The sequence below is a fragment of the Platalea leucorodia genome (assembly GCF_965183815.1).
Source record: "Platalea leucorodia genome assembly, chromosome: 2".
Lineage (NCBI taxonomy): Eukaryota > Metazoa > Chordata > Aves > Pelecaniformes > Threskiornithidae > Platalea > Platalea leucorodia.
In genome coordinates, this window is record NC_138824.1 from 44,542,457 (window position 1) to 44,566,484 (window position 24,028).

At 37.4% G+C, this 24,028-nt stretch overlaps 2 protein-coding genes across 2 annotated transcripts in view; one reads left to right on the top strand and one right to left on the bottom strand.

Moving 5' to 3' along the window:
- Nucleotides 1-955: 955 nt before the first annotated feature.
- DIS3 (DIS3 homolog, exosome endoribonuclease and 3'-5' exoribonuclease) lies at nucleotides 956-23,870 on the bottom strand (the record flags this gene model as incomplete). The annotated part of the gene is made up of 21 exons (XM_082337937.1): nucleotides 956-1,248; nucleotides 4,970-5,092; nucleotides 5,500-5,658; nucleotides 6,087-6,255; nucleotides 7,395-7,609; nucleotides 9,241-9,397; nucleotides 10,448-10,534; nucleotides 11,018-11,145; nucleotides 11,787-11,871; nucleotides 11,973-12,037; nucleotides 12,722-12,823; nucleotides 14,103-14,219; nucleotides 15,544-15,690; nucleotides 16,797-16,934; nucleotides 17,022-17,135; nucleotides 18,072-18,236; nucleotides 19,168-19,335; nucleotides 20,489-20,562; nucleotides 20,679-20,872; nucleotides 21,496-21,653; nucleotides 23,637-23,870. 21 exons carry the CDS (start codon nucleotides 23,868-23,870, stop codon nucleotides 1,159-1,161), a joined length of 2,889 nt encoding a protein of 962 aa, XP_082194063.1. The 3' UTR covers nucleotides 956-1,158.
- Nucleotides 23,632-24,028, top strand: part of PIBF1 (progesterone immunomodulatory binding factor 1) — a gene marked incomplete at its 3' end in the record, with an annotated part of 124,437 nt that continues 124,040 nt past the window's right edge. The window contains exon 1 of the mRNA XM_082337938.1: nucleotides 23,632-23,651. The remainder of the gene's footprint in view (nucleotides 23,652-24,028) is intronic.

Sequence of the window (24,028 nt, forward strand, 5' to 3'; positions counted from 1 at the left end):
CAGCATCCAGGGAGCCGAGTAAAAATGGCCAAGTGCCAACCAGGTATTGATTAAATGTGACCCATTGATTACCCAAGGAAACCACTGAGGAGTAAGGGGCGAGTACAGAAATTTGTGAGCTGTAACTCCTCAAAGATCCCCGAGGAACGCCTGTAGTATGTGGGACTGCAGTGTCTTGGCTTTGGGAGCTCGGAGCTGGCGTCAGCAGAACCGGTCCATGATAACTACTGCAATCCCGGGCACTTTGGAGGGTAGTTTTACTGAAATGAACTTGCAGAATTCAATCGCTCCCCCCTCAAGGCAAGCTTGGTCTCCCTAGTGCCTGTGGTGGGAGTTCAGCACCGAGTCTCGGAGCGCACGAAATATGCTTTATGACTACACAGCCAGGTGGTGCAGCTTGACTGTAACAATGCAGTTCCAAGGCATAAAATGTTTGGGGGTTTTTTTTTTGAGAATTCTAACGAATTTAAATTCTAACTCACCAGCATCTTGGCAGGACAAGCCAGAATGATCATTGCAAAACTTGTCATTACTTGTGGATTTTTGTGTAACACAAATATAATTGATGGTTTCCATCCTTTTTTTAAGGCAGTTCATCGGAGGCTAATCAATGATTTTCAATTGCTTTAAGGTCTAGGACAAAGACGAATGCACTTTTATGGTATGGTTTCCTCTGTCCGTCTGCATATCGTGTGCATACATGCACACAGCTAATCTGGTGTCAGAGAGAACTTTCCCAGAAGGAAGTGTAAGTCTGTGCAATTTATCTTTCAGAAGTAAATTCTGTTAGCACTTAAGACCAGTAACTAGCACCATTACTTCTTTTGGTGCTAAAGAGACTACAGTGAAGGCTGAAGAGACTGACTCTTACGCCTTACAGCTGTTAAGAAAAAAAAATTCTACGATTATTCCTTCACCTTGCAGAAGCATTTATTTTCACACACAAGACAAAACTCTAGACATGCTTGGTTTTAAAACTATTGTTCTCCTGCATACATATATTCATTAAAAGTTTTTTTTTAAAAAAAGTCAGTTTTACAAAGTATTAAAATGTGTATTTAAAAGTAAACAAAATCTGTTTCTAGCATTTTGCCCATAGGGAAAAATATGTAAATACAAATAATTCATGTGTGACTTCCTGTTAAATTTTATATCCAGCTATTTTTGTAGCTTCTTTTTCTTCTTCTCCGGTTCATTCTTGCTGCTTATCTCTGTAGATGGAGTTGCAGGCGTATCATTTCCTAGTATCTACAGTAAGAAAAGAAGTCAGAATGCTTTTAACTCCATTTTAGCTTATACTATCCTGATAAAACTGGAGTTCGCTTGCACAGACCTTTTACAAACACTGTATCAACATCAGAAAATTCTGTTAGCAGTTATCTGAAAATGTTACATGATGGTAGGCCCAATCACAGCTGGAACGCTCAAGTGAAGTAAAAGCTGGAAAAAGAGGAGGGAAATAGAAGCAGCCCTCCTGACCAAGTCGCCAGCGGTTCCTTTTGCACCCGAATAGCTGTGCTGCTTTCTCTGTCGTTTGCCATGCCTTCACAAATGCTTATAAGGCAGGGGCTATCAATGACAGGTGAAAAGGGGTCTTAAACCTAACACTTTTCATTTTGCTTTTAAAACAATCAATCACCACTGCAGGGTGATCAGGACACTGCATAGCAAAAAGGCATGTAGCTTTGGTAGAAACTGGAAAAACTTTTGAAATAAATGGAAAACAGACTTTTTCTAAAGCAAAGAAGAACAAGAATAAAGAAAAGTCTGTATGCTTACAGAGAATGACTTGTCCTCAAGGGAAGAGGTGAGCCAAGAAGTGTGCTACGCTTTCTTTGAGAATGTGGAAATGAGAAGCGTTCAAGCAGAGTAGAGTGAAGCAGGCTACAATGAAATACGGTTCATTTAAGTAGGGTTCATAAAACAATCGGAGCAAGACCAGATGCACGTATGCTCCTCCGCACTCAAGTCTACGGGCAAACTGCAATGTCTGATTAGAGATGGTAACTGGCGCGATAGAAGCTTGATGCGAGGAAGCTGATCGCTAGGACTTTAATACCAGGTTATAAATTATGCAAAAGTGACAACAGCATGTTCTAGTAGCAGAGTCATTTAATTGTATTAGAGTAACACAGGCACTTAAGCTGGAATTAAACCCACCGCCGTAAGCTGAAGGCCATGTTTTTGGTCAGCTAGTTAGGATGGCAACGATTATGACCTGCTAAGGAGCAGGGGAGAGGCTGCGAGAACAGAGAACGAGAACAGAGAACGTGGTGACAACCAATCACCTTCAGTAAGTAAATGTCGCAAGAAGGCTCAGGACAGAGCCTAGGTTTCCGGGTGCTGTGAAGGGCTGTTTCTTGGAGCAACTAGTCAGAGAACCCACAAAAAGGGAGAAGGAACTCTTGCCTGAGGGCCTGCTTCAGAGGTTACCCACAGAACCAGCCCTGTAATGCTGATTTCAATGTACTTAATGCAGCACCACCACAGTAGAGGGGAAAAAACCCTCAAACCTTAAAATGCATTACATCAGCAATAATAAGGAATTTAATGAAGATTTTATTAAAGGGGGTTACAAAAAGGTAGAATGTTTTCAGGGGTGAGATGGAATTTTAAAAGAGACTTGGAGTAAGAATATGCCATTTCAAGAAAAGAGTTAAAAAAAAGGTCAGTAGAGTGATTAGCTAGTATTACAAGTCAACAGACATCCTTTAAGAAGTGAAAATCCTGTCCAAATGAAGAATAAATATGTGCAAAAGTAAGTTAAAATAAACAGGCAAGCCCAAAAGACTGAGGAACAGTAATAAAAATTCTCTAAGTGAGAGGCAGGGATTTCTTCCTTTCTTTCTCCTCCATCAATGGATGGCTTAATGACAATGAAAGCCTAAAGCATGAAGAACAGGTAATCAAAGCGTATTTGAAGCACTCAAGAAAATTAAGACCAACATCAAGAAAAGTGTTACAAATGACCATCATCCAAAAGAAAGGTGGTTTAGAACAAACTGCGTAAGAGGAATGCTAACAGTGCCAGGACTAGATACTGTCCATCAAAGCGTTCTAAAAGCAAGTGTAAAACTGTCAGCGAGCGACTGCAGGTGTGTATAAACTCATTGCTTAAAACAAGTCTTGGTACTGGAAGGAATGAAAGATGATGCAAAGTGTTCCCACATAACACCATTCCACACAGAAAATCCCGTACGTGTCTCTGTATGTATGTAATCCTGTATGGATCTGTGGTGTGCTCACATTCAGAATCACGCCTGTGCTTCTCCTCCCAGATCAAAAAAATCATATCACAGAACTACAAAAACATAAAGGTGATGAGGAAGATCAAAGATACGAAATAGTTTCCAGAAAAGCAGGCGCTAACATAGTGGATAATAGAAGTACATAGACTTGAGTGGCATGAGAGTGGTAAATAGGAATAAAAGACTATTTTTCATAGTGTAGGAAATACAGTATGTCATCAAGTAACAGTATTAGGCATCATGCTTGAAACAAAGGTTAAGTACTTTTTCATACATGGTGAGCTGTGGAACTTGCTGTTACAAGACACTGTGGGAGTCAGAAGTGCAAGCTGGGAAAAAAGCGATTAAATTCACAGAACAAGGCTCTGTCTACTGAACACAAAGATGTGTATCTGGGTGAGACAGTATTTGAGTTGTAAATTGTTGGAAGCCTTGAATGGAGACAAAGGGAATGATCACTGTATGCGCATCTTACTCCTATACTTGTTCCTTACCAGGAAGGAGGACTAGTAACTGATGTTTAGGATGACAGAATTTCGGATTAACCAGTACGGCCATTCCTGTATCAAGGGATAAGCTGAAAGTATAGTATTGGCTTCGTTGTAGAGCAAAGACCTTCGCAGAAATTAGTACAAGAAGCAGAAGGGAAGGGGGGGGGGGAAATCAGCTTGCATTAGCCTTACGTTGTGTCTGTTTTCAGCGAACAAAGCGTGTCCCTCGGGGGACCGAGTCATTGCAACAGGACTGTTCCCGAGTTGTTACACCCACAACAGCAGCTCTGACAAACACTAGTTGGTGAGCGCAAGCAATGGGCAGCTCAGCATGTGAACGCACAGCAGGATGCGAGGTTTCTTTCTACTACAAATTTCATTATCTACTCCCGCTTTTTGACATCATGAAGGTTGTCTTCAACTCAAGCTAAGACAACAGCTCAAAGATAAGAATATTTACATGTGTTTGGAAACAGATTTCTCAGAGAAAAGAAAGAATAATGTTTGACTGTATAAACAAGGACCTCTTGCTTATTTGGGGTTTTCCTTTTCTTCCATGATTACAGATACTCAACTACTGCAAGCATCTGTTTACCAAAAAGGTCACATGTAACTGAATGAAAGTACACAATCTTGTAATGGCATTTGAAATACTCAGCAGGCCTGAGGTGTGAGAGCAGGTGAAAACCCCAGTGTCCCAGATGCACTACAAAGCTAGAATTGAAAAGTCTTCAGACACAGTTATTAGGACATTACAGTTCTTACAACACTGTCAAGAGAGAATTTTTATATTGTGGAAGTTGTAAGAAAGGACTGCCATTTACAGCCAGAAATTAGAGTTTCCTTCTGAGCCACCCATCGCAGTTGCGCCATAATTTACTGAGGCAAAAAGACGATCCTACGGAGTTTTGGCAGATTTTCAAAAGAGAGATTTGATTACAGAACCATGAAATTCAAAAGAAATTACTTCAGCAAATCATCATCTTTCCCATCAGTGGAAATACCCCTGATGGGCCCAGAAGGGAAATATAATTTAGAGCCCTTTATTCTTTTCAACAGCCAGTGAAAGCAGACCTGTGTTTTATTGAGAGTAGATATGAAGCAATTGCTACAATCTGCTGCTAAATGTTTTTTTTTCTTCTGGGTTAAATTTCAATTTTACCATGTGCTGATTTTTTAAGGTTACTGAAGGGTAATATGATTCTAGGAATCACAAATCTTGTGCCTTACCTTTGGTTCTACCAACACCATCCGAATTTTCTGATGTTGGATGTTGGAAGCATCTAACATAATGTTCACTTTAACTTTATCAAATACACGTAATGTTGTGTCTTCCACAGTAAGCGATGGTACCTGAAAGTTCAAATTTTGTATAAATACTCACTACTTACAATGTCTTACATTTTTATACAAATAAGTATTTTTGTAGGAAATCACTAATGTTACATGTCAATAAAAATGAACACAAATTACCGTCCTGAATGTTTAGAGTGTCAGAGTATGCGGTAGATACATTTTTGCGGTATTTACTCGGATAACTAGATACTGGTAGTATCTATTACAGAAACCAGTTCCTGTCAGAACCTGTTTAATTTAGACTTATAAAAACCATAGTAACACTACTACTACAGATTAATAAACTTGCATTTAGGAAAGCCTCTCTTACCCTTCTAAATCCAACTAGAATAGATTTTAGTCATTCTGCTCACTTACAAAATCAAAACCTAAAGGTATTTAAGAACAAACCTTATAAAACATACCTCATTGTTGTAATCCAGTGTTGGTGTTGGTTTACCTTTTTCTTCAAAGAAGACTGTTCCTTCTAACCCATACTTAGGAATCAGAACCACAACTGCATTTTTCCTTACAAATAATATATATGCATCTTCATTCACTACTCCTTTGCTTTTGAAGAACAGCTGTAACAAAAGTAAAATACATGAATAAGAAAAAAAAGTACTAGAACATTCTCTTTTGGATTACAAACATACTGGCTTAAAAAAATAAAAACATTCAAATACAAAACTATGCTTAGTGATAATTACACACCATATATTGAAAGCGGATTAAAAAAATCCCATAAACTGTTTATAACATTACTGTAGTATTAAGCATTCACCATATTTATAAAAAACACAAAGAATCCTCAAGACACCCATTATTCTAAATTTTTCAGAACCAGCAATGCAACATTGAAGCTCTTCCTCAAAGAAGCAGCCCTCATTCTTAATCATTCCTGCAGACTTGCTTGGCTTTGCTCTACAAAGCACAACTCCATGTTCTCTCCCTTCCTTTAAAATCAACATGACTTGTCTGTAGTTAATCCTCACATCTCAGAACTACTTACCTGTGTGTGGAATGCAACAGACGCTCTTTGTGCGTATTGAGCCATTTTATGTCGGTAATTGAGATTTTTACACATATCTGCTAGTTTATGTTTATCTGTAAGTTCTGGGTACGTACTGTCTGCTCCTATGGCCACTGCCAAAAGTCGATGTACTATTATGTCAGCATACCTGCAATAGATGAGATTAAGTGATCAATGACGTATCAAAACATACTTTTTTTAATTAAAAAGTTTCTGAATATAATTTTGTTTTTATAAATCTTATAGATCAAGAAGTTTTTTGTAATAATGATTGTCTGCTGATAACTCCCTGTATTAATTCAAGACCACTCTCTTTGCTGACCAAAGATACACTCTGCAGAGCCAGAATGAACTGTACTATAAGAGGAATTCTTTACTGTATTTCACCAATAGAGCCTGTATTGTTGAATGTTTACAAAGAAGAAACAAAGCTTTATTTTTGGACTAAAGAATGACGTTTAACCATGGCAGCTTAAGCTGCTCTCTCTTCTCTTTCCCGTGAACAAGACAAATTTAGTGTAGAATGGTATTTCAATGCCATTGATCTGCAAAGCATAATCACACTTGAACTTCTTGGTACACAACTTTTATTAGAACTTCAGCCAGGAACTTTGTAATTCATCTGTTAGCAACTAAAATTTACTATTAGGGCTCCCAGAAGCTCCACAAATTATCCACACAAATGCATAGGAATTTTAATCCACCTGTAAGAGATTTCACTTGAAATGTTTCTAAGGAGCAAAATATGAAAACAATTATTTTCCTCAAAACTTAGATACTTCTTGGTTAAAAGAAAAAAAAAAAAAAAAAAAAAACACAACTCATTTTCCAAGATGTCCGATTTCATTACAATGCAACGGCCACAGTAGCAAGTTTCAAATTAGCAACGTTTTTATATGTAAAATACAGTCTCCTCAGAATTTAAACACAGCTCCCACCTGAAAAATGACTGGCCAAACTCTGCCTCAGTCTCTGATTGACTTCTATAATGCTAACTGATCCCAAAGTGCATTTTTATCCCAGAGATACACATTAGGGATGTATTCCTCTTATTTTTATGAGTCTGTTTAAAAAATTTTATTAGACCTTAGGAGTCGTAGAGAGTGTACCTAGGAGCTTACATGAAGATGGATCACCATGTAAAGCCACTGCTGTTTCAACTGAAATCTAAAGCTGAACAGAAACAGTATTTTGTTTTAAATGGACAACACCACAATTCAAAATAGAATTTCTTCACAAATAAATCACTTATTTTTGTTCTCTGAAACTTTCATAAAATAAAAGTACCTTCTAATGGGTGAGGTAAAGTGGGTATAAATAGGTGAGGCTAAACCATAGTGATGAAAATCATTATCCATTCCAGAGCAGAAGTAAACAGCTTGCATCATGCAGCGAGTGGTCAAAATTCGCAACAGTGTATTTAGATAGGGGAACGCAGGAGATTCAGCTTTGTCTAACGATTCAGCTAAAGCCTTTGCTGAATCTGTCTTAATTTCCAAATTCTGGAAAGAGGGGAAAAAAAATTTAAAAAGGTCAGGTATTACTAGCAAATATTAACACAGTATAAGCAGAAATACAACAGCCACATCCATGCTGATCTTAGCAACTGGCACCAGTATCACACCTAGTAACAACCCAAAGGAATGCCACTATTACGAAAAAAAAAAAAAAAAAAAAATCCACCCATGCACAGATCCCCCCCTTGTTATTACTAGTACTCTATGCAAACAATGAAAAGCGCAGTCAGTAGCCTAGGAATTCAGAAAAGACACCCATTCAGAACTAAGAAACACTTTATGCTAATATTAACAAGCTTTTTATTTCCTTTGTTTGATTTTTCCATCCCTTTATTGAATAAATCAAAAGGGATGTGCAAAAAAAAAAAAGTACTTAGGCCACACAAAGATTCTCATCCAAGCACTATGTAAGCAGTAATCAACCTTCCTGTATGTCCTCCACAAAATAATGAAAACGTGTACTTGAAAAAGTGATTTGTAAAACTAGTACTGTATGACACTAAGTTTGTTCCCCATTTGCCAATGTTCCCTGATAAAAATTCAGGTAGTGTGAAAATAATTAATTTTTAATTTCCAGTCACACAAAGTAAGTTTCATTGCAAGATCAGCTGTATGTTCTTTCCTTCATGCACACCACTGACAACAAAGTATGAGCTAGGGATCAAATTGTGCCTGTATTATGGTAAAATAATTGCATATTTATTAAAAAAGTAACAAAAATATAGCATTTTAATACTTAATTGTGATGGTTCTGCATCTGCAGAGTAGCGAAAAGTCACCTTGGTTTATTAAAAGAACATTTCTCTATGCACAGGAATTTAGCTTTCCAAATAAAACGGTACTTTAAAAATAATTTTCAGAGTACAAATGAAATAATTATCATTATTCCAGTTTTATAGCAATGGAAAATGAAATGGGCTGGGTTTGGGCTCATCTATTAATCTTACACTGATAGAATTTGGGAGTTTCTCTCTTGCCCCTAAAAAAAAAAAAAAAAAAAAGGCAGGAGGAGAGGAGTTGAAGGGAAAGGAAATATGAATACACATCACAATGTCTACAAAGTTGATTTTTCAAAGTTTAGCTCAAATAAAAGATCCTAAAACTGGAAAAATCATTTTTCAGTTCAGACTTGTTCATTAAATCAGACTTGTTTCAGGCTAAATTAACTTCTAGCTGATCTACAGAGAGGATGGAAACTATAAACACATATGAACACATTTTCTTACTTCCTGACTTTAAGAAAGACATGTTACTTGATGTGACTGATCAATTTTTAAGTACATCAATAATGTATGTGATCCAGAGCCAAAAACTGGCTCAAAAATCACATGTGGCTTGGAGAGGAGAAACATTGCAGAGCACACAAGAGTTACAATACAAAAGACTTAAAGAGTGATTTCCTTTCTTTATCTAAGAAGGGATTTTTAAAAAGCACAAGAGTCTTCCTTTCACCTAGAGGTACAGGTATCTTGCTACAAGTACCATCAATTTCAAAGTTTAGCTGATACACTTTCAAAATACTGCTTTCCAACCCTTATTCTTGGGTAAGTGTCCAACCAGAGAGAAAACACAGCTTTTTATAATTAATTCACTTAATTAGCATGGTAAAAACTTGCCTGGGACTTTGCTGCCTTCACAAGGATGTCATAATTTGATGGGGGAGGAGCAGGATGTTTCCGGAGCAAGGCAAACTCTGGGAACTCATCGTAAATTTTTTGTGCTACAGAGACATTGGCAAGCAACATGAACTCTTCAACCATGGAATTTGTTTCTCTATCAACATAAAATATTTTGTATTGTTAGAAAAGCATTACATTATATATTTACTTTGAGTGCCAAATGAATAAACATTATATATATATATATGTTATATATATATGTTATATAACAGTAATTAGTGGTTTTGGACATTGATACATTTAGGCAAACATTTTTAAGACTGAAAACATAACAATTATTTACTAAGTTTCAAATACTGAGTCAGAAGGAAAAAACCTAAAATATTCTAAAGTAACAAATTATATTCAAGAAAAATGCTCTTTAAAATGCCCCAAAAGACCAACAGATAAGCCTTTTGATTTCTTCCTAAGAGAACTGTTCAAATATTGTGCATATGAAGTTTGAAAGCACCATGTTGCACACCATAAACCATGACAGTATACATAACTAAGTGTAGATTTTAGCACAGAAACTAAGTAGTAGTATGAGAGGAAGTAAGTATCTAGCTTCAGAAATTGAATCAGTAGCTCTGTTTCTAGACTCCTCAGTAAGACTATCTGTATCACTCTGCACATGTTCAATAACTGCTCGGTTGTTCTTAAGGTTTCAGTAATCTGTAACTCCAAGATCTACTTTCTCTCCTTTGTTAATACCAGCAGAAAAGCATCACAGAGAAGCCAGTGGGATGTAGAGTTTGGACCTTAGTGCTCCATGAAATCAGTAGTAAAGACTTTAGTTCATATATGAAGCATACAGTTCAAAACTTGCTTCATAAATAGTGCAGAAAAATACAAAGGAGTTCTCTTTCTAGGATCAGCTTGCCCAGAGAAGTTGTGGATGCCCAATCATTGGAAATGTTCAAGGGCAGGTTGGACGGGGCTTTGATTAACCTGATGCAGTGAAAGATGTCCAAGCCCATGGCAGGAGGCTTTCGACTAGATAATGTCTAAGGGTCCCTTCCAACCCAAACCATTCTACGATTCTATGACTGTCCTGCACTATTATATGAACTCTGTACACGATTAAGTAAATGTTGCTACTTAAACATGCCTTTAATGCCACCCCTGCCCTGAATTAACTAATTGAGGAAAATAAAACACATACTTGAGCTCCTTCGTCTGCAGATCAATAGGATCATGAGTTTCACTGTCCATGTGGAAACGAACTTCTGGTGAGGAAAGTGTCAAGGCTCTGGAAGACAGTAAGTGGTACTAATGAATGACAGTAAAGCAGAAACAGCAGCTGAGTTGCAGGCCTGTCCAAAACATCTGGGTTTATCATGAAACTAACTTAAAACTAGCAGAAATTTTAAAAATTAGCAGAAATTAAAAATACAATTGTGGAATTAATGTTCAAATTAGCCAAAATTATGATGCTGACACACATCAATATTAGCTCCTAAAATTTCAAATGCTACTCCCCTAGTTTTGTTTCTATAATGACTGTAGGAGATCCATATTGATTGATCTTGTGAAGGAAAAGTTAACATCCCAAGTTCATGTTTTTGGTGAAATGAAGATAGGCATTTTTATGCAAATAGAAATGGCAAAATACTTCTCTTTCAAAAGATTTTCACTGGAAAAATGGACACAAAGGACCATTATACAGTTTGACAGCAAAGAACAGCCAGGAAAAAAGCAGGAAAAAAGGTGACAGGGACACTGCACAGTTTACCCATTATCAATTCTTCTCTTTTTCAGAATTTTTGCTAATTTGTTTAGTCCACGTAGGCTGGTAGTAATATCATCATTCATAGTTGCTGAATCAATTCTCATCTGTGCTTCAGCATATGTAAGAGAAGCCTTGAAGAGGTTTAAAAAACAAAAAAAAGAGACATCATGATACATAATTGAATACTGAAAAGAAAAACAGTTCTGTCTTGCAGAAACTGCAGTTTGCTGTCAAAGTTCGTTCACAACAATAGAAAGCTTTACATTCAACGACTAAATACATGTCATTTTCAAAGAATGATGGACAAAACAGGACAGATCTATGCAAGATACTAAGAAATACCATGTATTTACAGTGGGTTTTTTTATGCTGATCATGGATCTATTTTATACAATAGAGGTCTAATTTTCAGAAATATATTAAATATCTACAGAGTCCACTGAATTTAACTGAGAATTATGAGTAGCTGATATATAACAACCAGTATATAACAACCATGTCCTATATATGTATCAATACATTTATACTTTTTAAATGAAATAGCATAACAAAGTAACCACACAAAAAACATTGCCTTAAGAGTTTCAAAAGAACAGGGCAGAATCAAAGATTTTCTTTATTTTTAGAATTTAAGCATCATTTTCTAATTCTAAGAAAATATAAATCAATAAACAGAAAGAAGAAAACTTTATTATCAAGTCTGTTGATCATTCTTTTTATAAAAAGGTCTCCAGCTTTTTTTCAGAAGTATAATAATATTTATGTGACTAACCTTGGAATTAATAATACTCTTTGTAAATCTGGTTTTTAGAATTTCAGCCTTATGGTTCATCTCCCATATACATGAAAATGCAAGCCTATGAGAGGGAGAAGGGGGGGAAAAAAAAATCTGTTAAAATCCACATATAAATATCTGGAGTTTCTTGTCAGGATCAAAGTATGGATCATATACATATACCTGTCCACATTAGATCTCAGGGAGCATAAATTGGAACTAAGTAACTCTGGAACCATATCAATCCTCTGCAAAGTAAAGAATAATAACTGGTTATAAGTATGTATTTTAATTTCCTGATTTTTAATATACTAAAAGTTTGGAAATAATTATTACTTTATTTTTTTTGCTAAGAAAGCTCAGATTTCTGAAAGAGAAGTAAGCTACTTTAGAGGAAATTCATTCAAAGATCCATTTTACTTATCAGTTTTTTAGTAAGTTATTTCTGAAAAGAAATTGTGGTTTGTGAGAAATAAGTTAAAACAAACAGAACTAACTGTACAGTTGTAATGAATACAAATCATAGGAAACAACAGAGATTTAGCTACCACGAGAAAAAAAAAAAAAAAAAAAAGGAAAAAGCAAAACCAGGCCACTTCTGCAATTTCAGATCAATATTAAAACAGTAGTCCTGTTTCAGAACTGCATGTTATTAATGCTTCAAACAGGAGTTGAAAGAGATATTCTCCAGATAATGGATTAAAAAAAAAAAAAAAAAAAAAAAAGTATTTATTCCTCTTGCTGCGCAGGCTGAATGACAGAAAGCACCTTCATTTTGATAGTTTTAGGCAAATTACGTGCAGCCCAAAGGAGTCTACTACTTTTTTTCCCTTAGAGATAATGTCTCTACTACCAAGAATTAAAAGAGGAAAGCAATGAAAAATCCAACCACTTAATTGTACCAAAAAGGTTTTTATACAGAAAACAATTACTTTTTCACACAGATATACTGTTGTTCCTCTTTTTGCTGACTCCTCATCCAAAGCATTTCCTGGGCGAATAAAATGACTGACATCTGCAATATGTACACCAACCTAAAAAACAAGTACCATATTATGCATCTTATGAAACAGAAATAGTTCTCAACATGAAAGAAACTTTCTCAAGTTTTTATTTACAACCCAATTTACCCATTCCCAGCTCCCTTCAGCAGCTCCTATATTTAGTAATAAGAATAGTTAAAACCTATCATACTGATATTAAAAAAATGAATAGTTGCAACAATTATGCAAAATAAGGGCATGAGTACATTAAGTGGGAAATTATACTCATTACCAAAGCAACTCTTCTTGCCTGGGAGCTCAAACAACCTCTTTCATTTTCTTCAAGGCTCGCTGCAAATTTGGTTTTGCTTTTCTGTTTGCTAGGCTTTCCATTTTGGCACACTCTGCTATTACAATTACAAATTAATTTATAATGAAGAAAACCTGACTAAATCAGATAGAATCATAGAATCGTTTAGGCTGGAAAAGACTTTTAAGATCAAGTTCAACCTTAACCTAACACTGCCAAATCTACCACTAAACCATGTCCCTAAGCACAACATCAACCTATCTTTTAAATACCTCCAGGGATGGAGACTCAACCACTTCCCTGGGCAGCCTGTTCCAACGCCTGACTACCCTTTCAGTGAAGGAGTCTTTCCTAATATCCAACCTAAACCTGCCGTGGGGCAACTTGAGGCCATTTCCTCTTGTACTATCGCTTGTCACCTGGGAGAAGAGACCGACCCCCACCTTGTTACAACCTCCTTTCAGGTAGTTGTAGAGAGCGATAAGGTCTCCCCCGAGCCTCCTCTTCTCCAGGCTAAATAACCCCAGTTCCCTGAGCCACTCCTCAAAAGACTTGTGCTCTAGATCCTTATAAGGGGGTAGACAGCTGGTGTTAAGTCTGTAGCTTTTTAATGCCTTTTTTTTTTTTTTTTTTTTTTACATAAAATAATTATTGCTTAGGCATTACAGCAGTAGCTTCACTTTTTCTACTGATAGTTCCTTATCCTAGCTGTAGATATCCATGTTTACACTTAGCTAAAGCAGTAAATAAATTCTATGTTAATTTCCCATGCCAAATGAGCAGAAAAAGCAGAGTGAATTTAGATCACATTAAATTCCTGCTTCTGACACTGATGTAATGCAAATCAACTCCCATTCTTTATTACCATCTCACAGTTGTGCAAACACCATTAATTTCTTTTACAACAGGTCTGGAGCTTTGTTCATGTCATTTACTATTACCACCACTGCACTGTTTGTAAAATAAAGGAAGAAGTAAATAAATAAATGACTGGCTTGATCAAAAAAAAGGAAACAATACCTCTATATTTCCATTTTCTACTTCTCTACAATGTAATGCATCATCAATATCTGTACAGCCAGGAGGATCAACACTACAAACACACAGATGCCTTAAGTCTTCCCTGTATTTCATATCCTGAAATAAAAAAAAAAAAAAAAAAAAAAAATTTGTTTTCAAGAACATCTTCCATATCAAAGTAAAAATGATCATTTGAGAATGCACTTTGCATAAGATTTTCCAAAGCAACCAAGTATTTTCGGAGTGGTTTTTTTTTTGTCTTAGGACAAGATTTGCAGTAATATTTCTTTATAAGATCAAAACAGACATGTGGAAACTACAGTGATAGAAAAACTAAGACAGAAGATGATCAAGTATTGAAAAATTTCCTGTTTTGCAGCAAACAGGAAGATAAACAGAATTAAACCACAATCTTTTCATGATCTAAGAATTAAACCACAATCTTTTCATGATCTAAGAATTAGCAGGACCAGGAATCAAGACTTTTTAAGTGAAATTTTGACTGATGACCAGCTGGACAAATTGTTTAGGATATCATTGCTCTCAACTAGCTTTAGCTTTCTAAGGCTTATATGTCTAGAGCATTGAAAGGAACTGCACACTATGGAAGTATTTACCTTTGTATGATTGCTACAAAAAGATCTCAGATAGGTATCTTAGACTAGACAACTGACTTTTACACAGCTGATTTACACAAAGATCCCTCCTTCAGTTTCCATGTTCAAAAGAAATAAGAGTAGGTAATAAAAGTAGTCCACCTCCAAGAAATTAAAATACACAAAATGCACAAACAAAAACACTGATCCCAGCCCAACACAAAACAAAAAAAACTAGCCCAGCCCAAAACAAAAACATATCATGCTCAAATTGTTCCCTGATGACATTTTTCCATGCATTCTAAAGCAATGATTTCCCATATTTAAGCTACTGGGGAGAACCTGAAATTCCCTAACAGCACTTAAAATGAACAATTCTGCAAACACCAATTTCTCTTTCTCTACTTCACTAGATTATAGCGGGATATATTAAAGTCTCCTCTCCTCAGACTATTTTAGTGATGACACAGACTGCCACATTTGGTTAAAAAGCTATTTAGCAAGATGAAAAACTCTTAGGGATGATCTTACAATTATTTGAAATGCAGTCTCTCTCCTTTGCAAAAAAAAACCCCTTTTTTAATATTTTCATTATTTAATGAAACCTGCAATATGTTTTTTATCTTAAAATGTCTATCCCTAACAAACACAGTTTTAGCCAAAACCTAAGAACTTGCAGAGGCCTTGTTTCCACAGGAAATCCAGATGAAAGTCCACCCTAAGACAAAATGGTTTTGGACAGCATTTTTTCCTCTGTTTTTGGTGTGCTGGGATATCCAAGAATGTCACAGTTTGATTTGAAGGAGAAGGCACAGTAATTATTACAATAATTTAAAAATTATTACCTGTTCTGTAATGCTCCATGGCATTTTTGGTAGGAAACTAAGGACACCCTGGGAAAAAGGCTGATGAGGGACATCATGTTCAAGCAAAAGAACTTCTGTCTCGGTCTCTTTATCTCCAGCACTTCCCAAGTTCTTTACAAAATGACCCTGAGAAACAATATACATACATACAAATATATACACAGACACACATGCACATCAAGCAATATTGTTTGTTCAAAAGTAAGTATTTGAGACCATTATTTCATAAGTTACTAGTATATTAAACTACACAGAAGGAGTAATCTTGCCTCCTTCAGTCAACTTTCTCATCTTTAAGAGAGAAATTTAATTTCAAACATTTAATTGATTCAGTAAGTCTGAAGTTTGTGCTTCCCCCTCTTTTCCTAGAATAGCACTAAATTCTCCACATTTAAGACTGCAAAAATTGCAAATGTAGCAATTCAGTTTTGCAGGAAAGAAAAACTATTGCTGCATAAGCAACAAAACTAATAAGGTCTAATTTCTCTATGGGTTTGTGTTGTGCCACTACCACTCCCTAACACCACATTGACTCTACTTCCTTTCTCATGCCTCTCATCCTCTGCAGTAATGCTGTCTTTGTCTTAACACTCCTTCCATATATTCCAAGTTTCCTTCATTTCTCTAAACATGGGTGAGACAGCTGTGCTCTCGTTCATTACAAGCTATGCATTCCTACACAAGGCAATGGAAGCCTCTTCAAAACCTAGTTAGCGTTCAACACAAATTGAAGCTAGTGTCCTCAATTTCTCTTATATTCTCCTGTTTACAAAGAGCTTTTAAGAACTTAATTACCTGTAACTCTGCCCCACTGGCAATTTGACTGAATTTGGCCAATGTGTTTGAAACTATTTGCCAGGACAGTGATCAACGAGTGGATGAGCAAAGCCACAGTGAAAGGTTCACATTTCTAGGAACCCAGACTAAAACAAGGCGGTCCCTAGTTAGTCTAAATAGAACACCTTAGTTAGCACATATAAGCTCACTGCAGAACCTGAGGACCAAGCTTTTTAGGTATGATAACCCATACCTGGTTTTTTGGGGTAAGAGTAAACTAAATCATTTGAGGACTTCCTTAATTTGCACTGTTAAAGAACGGCACTCAAAGAACTTAAAATTCATATCAATGCTTTTTGAAATTACTTGGTGTTGCAGATAATAATAAATATATTATCTGTCCGATTTTTATGTGTTTATTAGGTAAAAGTTCAGAAGAAAACACGTAAACTTACATTAGGATACCTGGAATTCCTGGGCCAACCGTCAATAGCAACAATTATTCTTTGTCCTTCCAAGGTATCTGCTTGTCTTGTTTCTATTCGAATGCGAGGAATTCTGCGATCAGCTGGTGTAAACAAATGGCGCCTTGCCTATTAACAGCCAGAAAAAGGAACAAATAATTTCTAATTAAAGGGAAAAAAAAATCTGCATTTACAATAACTTGATTATTTCCTTACCTCTTTGATCTGTGATTTGGAAAGCATGCCGCAAAATGGTCGCCAGTTTCGTTTTATAATGCCCACTACTTTTCCTGTAGGTCTCAGCATGTCCTTGTTAACAGAAGTCTTCAGCTGGTAAAAAACAGAGAGGTTAAAAACACAAAGTGTTTGAACTCATGTTAACATGTTTGACTACATCTTGTATCTCAAACCTTGGTGGTAACAACTTACATGTCACTATAATGCCATAAATTCTATTGTGACTTCATAAACATGTCTCCCTGTGCTTTGCATGACTTTTAGTATTTTTAGTATGCGACATGACTACTTTGTTGTGTTTTTTTGTTTTTCTTTTTTTTTTTTTTTTTTTTAACGGACGTTGTTTCACAAAAACAAAGAACAGCAGAAGAAGAAATGTTACCTTGTTCCACTGTCTCTGCTTACTCCACAACTATCTCCATTTTATTTCCCAAGCTATTATTATAACTTTTAGGACCCCTTTTATGTTGCTTGAAAATTCTCCAGTAATTCTAAACACAGTAATGAAAAAACACTCCCTTGGAATTCAGTGGGAAGATCATGTTTCTAAAGAAATGCAAATATTTGTTGGACAGGGTATACACGTGCGTGCACTGCACGCACATTAAGCAGAATTACTGCAAGAAGCTAAAGAATATTTTACAACTGGTTCCAAACATATGCATCGCCTATAAAAGCTGACTGTCATCATGATACAACATATGCTCCTATTCTAGCAAATCCTAACCTGCACATCAGTATACAGTTTTGCATTATTACCTGACTACCGCTCAGTAACTTTTAGATAAAGCAATATAGGGATTTCTGATTGGGATTAATTGAAGAATTTAAAAGTATCCGTTTTATACACATTCATGTATTTAACGCAACTGTAGGACTACAATTAGGTTTTATAATTTCCATATTCACAATAGCTTTCAGGAGTCAGCATAAAAAGGATGTATAAACCTAAAGCTTAACAACACTGTCAGGGTATTGCAGGTTTCATCTCTCAACATAAGTTAAGTAAAAAAATCATTTAATTCATACAATGTTTTCTTTCTCCTCTTCTTTTTCAATGTCATCTTCATTCTGCTCATCATCCTGCAAGACCACTGAGGATGGTGCCACCCACTCATCTCTCGCCAGCAACTCCACAGCGACAATATCTTCATGAACTGCTCGGTTTAAATGTTTCAGTCCCTGTATAATTATCTGGATTTTTTAGAAAACAAAAAATGAAAATGCAAATATTCACACTGATAGCAACAGAAGACCCAAATCAAAGTAGTATAACAGAAGAGTACCCATGCATAACAGGCTCTGCACTCTAAAGAACATTTTAAGGCATGTTTGTGAGGCATTTTCTTCCTCTGCCTAGGTTTCTTTCAGTACTGACGATGTTATTTCAGGATCCCAATTGCCTCTATAAAAATAATTTGTTTTCCTCAGACTTTTTTTTTTTTTTTTTTTTAAATCAGACAATCATTCTATTTTTGCAGGCTAGGGGACTCCACAGACTACTGGGAGACAGGAATAAAAGAAACAGAGAGCCAGAGAGGCACCTCTATCTGCCACTACCAATAGGGAAGGAGGAGACAACTGCTGCTGCTTGGAAACAGTGTCTGTACAACTGTACCAACAGAGAATCCAGTAGGCAGACGGCTGGGTTAACTGCTTGGAGGGGAACAGCCCATCTACTCATCACCAGGCATGAAAATAGAGGGGGAAATAAAGCAAGAGAGCCTCACAAGGGCTCACCACAATTTCTCTGAAAATCCTCCTACAAACTTGTTTCTCTGTCTTTCACCATATATTTCAAGCTAATTTAAAAGTGTTATATTTGAGTCAACTGAAAAATTAACAACTAAGATTCAGCTTTATCAAAGCACAAGGTATAATTTTAAAGACATTATTCTCTTTTCAAAAAGAGCATAGTCGACATTTCAATAGTCTATATCCATACAAATTAACAAAAACAAAGCAAAAAAGTCAGGAAAAGACAGAAGAGGAAAAATTACTATAATGCTCCTTTTTAACAATGAAAGAATTACATCATTACAGACATTACATCGCCATGAAAGAATTACATTTTAAGTCATTACTGAGGCTAGTTCACAGCATGAAGTCAAAATGAAAAACTCACCTCTTTGTTTTCTTCAGCATCTCCATGAACCCAAACAGTAGCTTCAAGATAATTATCTCTGCTTGCCCTGTAAGTTCCTTGGAGGTAAATACCAGATTTTATTCCTTGCTGCAGTTTGCTAAGAGGAATATGTTCCGGGAAAATTATTTTTCCACTTTCTATTTCTTTCTTTAAAAAAAAAAAAAAAAAAAAAAAAATCAGTCTTTTGTATTCATGATTATTCCAAAAGTGAGCTCAAGAACGTAACTCTCAAGCTAGCAAACTCCAAAATTGTAACTATGTGTAGGTATGAATATGCACAATAATGAAAAACTACTATCAAGCAGTGATTTTTCTAATGAAGTGTAAAAAGCATAAAGAACATAGAAACATTACAATTCTAGGAATGCTTCCTTTTCTTTTCCTGTTTGCCTGCAGTCACTTAAAAAGATACTGCACAACTGACATACACTTTCACATTGATTTGGATATACTGACTCAACATATACTTAGTAAAGACAATATTAGCATAGTACTACATAGTAAAGAGTACAGCACACAGTATAAGGATATACTGTAAGCTCTACGGAACATTATGAAAACACATTACTGTGACTAAACTTTGGAGCAGTGAGACAATTAGTTAAAGCTGAACGAACTACAGCTAACCGCGGAAAAGATCAGCTGAGCCCTCCACTTTCTTCCTACTCTTGCATGTCCCACTCCGTTCTGTTAGAACTAACTGATGAAATTAACCTTCCCGTTTTTTGGTGGTGTTAGTTTTCAGCTATATCAGTCTTACGTGAAAATATAAGTCTTGATTCTGATAAACACAAAGCACAAGGAAATAGAAGAGGATGTAGCTCATCTTCGAGCTGCAGCCTGCACTTATGTCAACTTAACTGACCACAAAAACCAGAGCTTTTGATACAAAATGCTTTTGATCAATAATAAACTAACATAAACTTTCAAATAATAGGCATAAAACAAAGACCAAAATGGTTTGCAATATAGACTTCCGTAGTTTTCATTTTGTTTCTATTATTTCTAATATTTATACACTTTAACCAATTGTTATTATTCTCATCTTCACATCAGTTATCTAAAGCAACTGACTTTTTACAAACAACTAACTACTAACAGGCATATAAGCAGCAGTAATAACAGCTGCAATATTTCCTTTTTTCTCTCTTCAGTTGTCAAAAAGTTATATTGCCAAAATGGTAAAGCCCAGAGACCTCGTTTTCTAAACTGATGCTAGTAGCCTGACATTTGGTGTCCAAAAATATACTGCAAACCATTTGTGATTAATTTATTTTATAAAAAGAAAATAAAAACATACCCCTTCATCAGATACACAAGCAAGACGATCTACAAGATCAGGATTAGCTACCAAGCTTTTTATATACTCCTCACCTACAAAAGCACACACATAAATATTTATGTAAGAGATGCACAGAATTTAGGTATGAAGACACTGCTGAGATTGTATATCTGAGCAATAAATTAAACATTCATGCCACTTCACTTACACGTATAAGCAGTTATCCCTTCCTCTAGAGCTTTCTCTTTATTAGTTCTGTCATTTGTTAAAAAGATAACTTGGATCTTCTCCTCATCCTCTATTTTCTTCAAGTGTTCATTGTACCATTTTACTGCTACCCGAATGGCTCTGTCATTGCGGTCATTAGAAGTTTCTCCTTGCTCTTGCTGTATGTATGTTTCTCTAAATAAATAAAAGGGGGGACACAAAACAAAACAAATCCCAACATCTATCCATACTTACAAACATTTTTCAGACAAACAAGATCAAGACTGTGAGGCCAAAAAAATCATTGCTGTACTAATTTTTATAATATGCGTAAAACACTATAGGCCACTGAAGAAGGGTCAGCAGACACAAGAGTCAAAAAAAATATAGCAAGGAAGTGTTCAAGATTCCTAGAACTATGATACTGCAGTAGTGGAAACTACTTGTGAGCACAAATAAAGGCAAATGAATTGCATCTTCATTTCTTAGACCTTTCTATCATGAACCAAAAGATTTTTTTAATGTTTAGAAGGGACACTAACATGGAAAAGCATTATTCCATTGCTCAGGTTGGTCTTGTTTATAAACTTTATTCAATATTCTAATCACCTTTTCATACTATATATGCTTATATTGATTATAAAACAGAAAAGCTCCTGAAACATGCAACTATTTCCCAACAGGATTCCTTAGAAGTATACAGTTCTATGCACCTCAGTCTAATTTCTTTTTACCTAGTTCACATGTTCCAGTTTTCTTTCCCAGTTTCTTTTACTGGACATCAGTATAACTTTATTATACCCTATTCCACACCTTACCGATGATGTTCATTGGTGAAAGAATAGAAATGTTTTTCAGGGTTTCCAATCACGTCCCTAATTCGCTTGTACACTGGTGCACTCCGATTCCTGACTTCTTGTAAGACTGTCTGCAGCACAATGACATTCTTAATAACAGGATCTTCAAGTATATCGATCTGAGGAACAAAATGGAAATGAATCAAAATTGTTGTTTAATTCTATCCAATAACAGGACTTGAAATATTTGTTTGCTTAATACGTAAAAACTTAACATGAGTTGCACTACTTCTGCCTTTTTTTTCCTCACCGTTGGGAAACGGAACAGTATATTAGGCTGCTTCCTCCTGCTTGTGGGCAAAAAGTTCAAATAGGATTTTCCAGCCTCTTTGTGACCTGAATTTTGCTGGAGTGAAGATAAGGACTCATTCTGACTTCCACCAAATTCAGCCTCAACATATGCAGGACTCAAATCAAATTTAAGGCCAGGTGTACACTAGAAATTTTGTTCACATAAGACGGGTTCTTGTAAATTATAGTCTTTGTAAACAAAATACATCTGTGCACAATCTGACAGTAATCCAGCATAATTTAAAGGCTGCCTGGCATATGTCTTTGTGAGCAATGCAAACCATAAAATAGTACCTGACCACTGTTACACAGCTAACACGGACATGCCTGTGCACGTGTAGGTTTAAGTTCTCCGAAAACAATCCCACTGTTGCATTGCAATTTTAATTTCTGCAGATTCAAATCAACTGGAATTCTGTTAGCTGTTCGTTTGGGGGGGGGGTTTTGAGGAAATCTGTTAAAAATTTTTCAGCACTTTTCTTTGCCAACTCCTGACAGACATGGTGTGCAAGAGAGACACATGTATACCAAAAATCCATGCTCCTGTCAGGAGGAAAAAGGCGAGCTTCATTTCCTAAGCTTGTGGCAAGGAACTGTGCAAACCCATCTCCAAAAAGAGGCAGCAATAAGGCTCTAGAGGGCATGGCTAAAAGAATTAAAAGCAATGCCAGACCAAGCTTCTCTGCACCTGATGTTTAGATGATCTAAAAGATTTAGAGCCATGTTCACAGGGCAAGAAATCCAATATCATTCCATGCACAAGCTGAATTACCAGACCAAGTCTTACTGTTGAGATCCTGTTCCAGTTGCTAGGTAAGACCTTTTCCTACTGTTACCAAGACTTCCTAATCGCTGCTGCTCCAGTACCTGGCACATTCTCAGAGTGCTCTATAGTACGTATATACAAACACTGCCAACAGACACCAAGTCCATGGGTAACAGGCTGAAAACATCCCTTGACTTGCTGTTTTGGGAAGAAAATCCTTACTTACAACTTTTGTGATAGGTAACTGCTAGAACACGAGTGTTGCGCCCCTCTCCTCAGTAATCCATGTTAGGATTCATGAATTACTTCCAGCCTCCAATGTCTGCACGGGGCTATTCTGCTTTCTACGGATGTGTTCAAAAGCAATCAACAAAACAAAGTCAAACACTGAGCTTGGGAATTCACTGCCTCCCAACCTGGAGTTCTACTGTCTGCGCTGCTCAGACTCAAACATTTGCACAATTAGCAAAGGGCTGCAGAGTAAAGTTCATCCCATGCTTCCAGAGTTGTACATGGGATGATTTTGCAGCCTCTATTCATTACCTGAAATCAACATCACAATATGAAGAATCTAAGCCTACAACAGTCTCTGAAAAAGAGAAGACGTATTTAGGAAAATTCAAGCTGACAGGAAAACTCAGCGACCACCTGACGATCCCAATCGCTGCTTCAGAGTCTATTCACTCTCCTTGCCTGACTCTACATACGCATGCCGGACCACAACAAACAAACAAATGCCCGTCTTTACTCCTACCGCTCGGGCAGCAAAACTGGAAAACAGTCTAAAACCAGACGAGACTCGGTGATGCTGAAGGCCTCCTCAGCAGCTGGCAGGGAAAGGAAAGACTGCCCGCTCAGGGACAAGCAACAACGGGAAGACCCGGGGCCGACAGCGCACTACTAAAGGCCTCCCTCCAGGACCGTTCCCGAACCCCGCGGTGCCTCACCCCCACGCGGATTCAACCCCGGCTGGCGCAGGGCTGGCGGCCCCGCGGGGCGCACGGGCGGGCCCAGCGGGAGGCGGCCGCCGCCGGGAGCCGCTCACCTGGTGCAGGAGGAGGTTGGTGTCGGGCAGGAGGTAGTGCGGCCCGGGGCAGAGGCTGCTGGCGGCGCCGCTGGGCTGCGCCTGGAGGCCGAGGCCGGGCCCGGCGGGGCGGGGCGGGCAGAGGCGGCAGGCGGCGGCGCCGCACGGGATGTCCTCGCGCAGGTAGTGCTCGCGCACCACCTTCACCACGGCCCCCGCCCGCGTGCGCTTCAGGAAGGTCCGCGAGGTCAGCATGGCGCGCGCGCGCGGCGGCAGCCCGGCCGCCTCCCGGCAGGCAGCGCGCGGGGAGCGGGGGACGGGCTCCGCCTCCCGTCGTGCCGCGCGGCAGAGGGCGGGAAGCGGCGCGCGGCGGCCCCCCCCGGTCGCCGTGGTGATGGCGTCGCGCGGCCCCG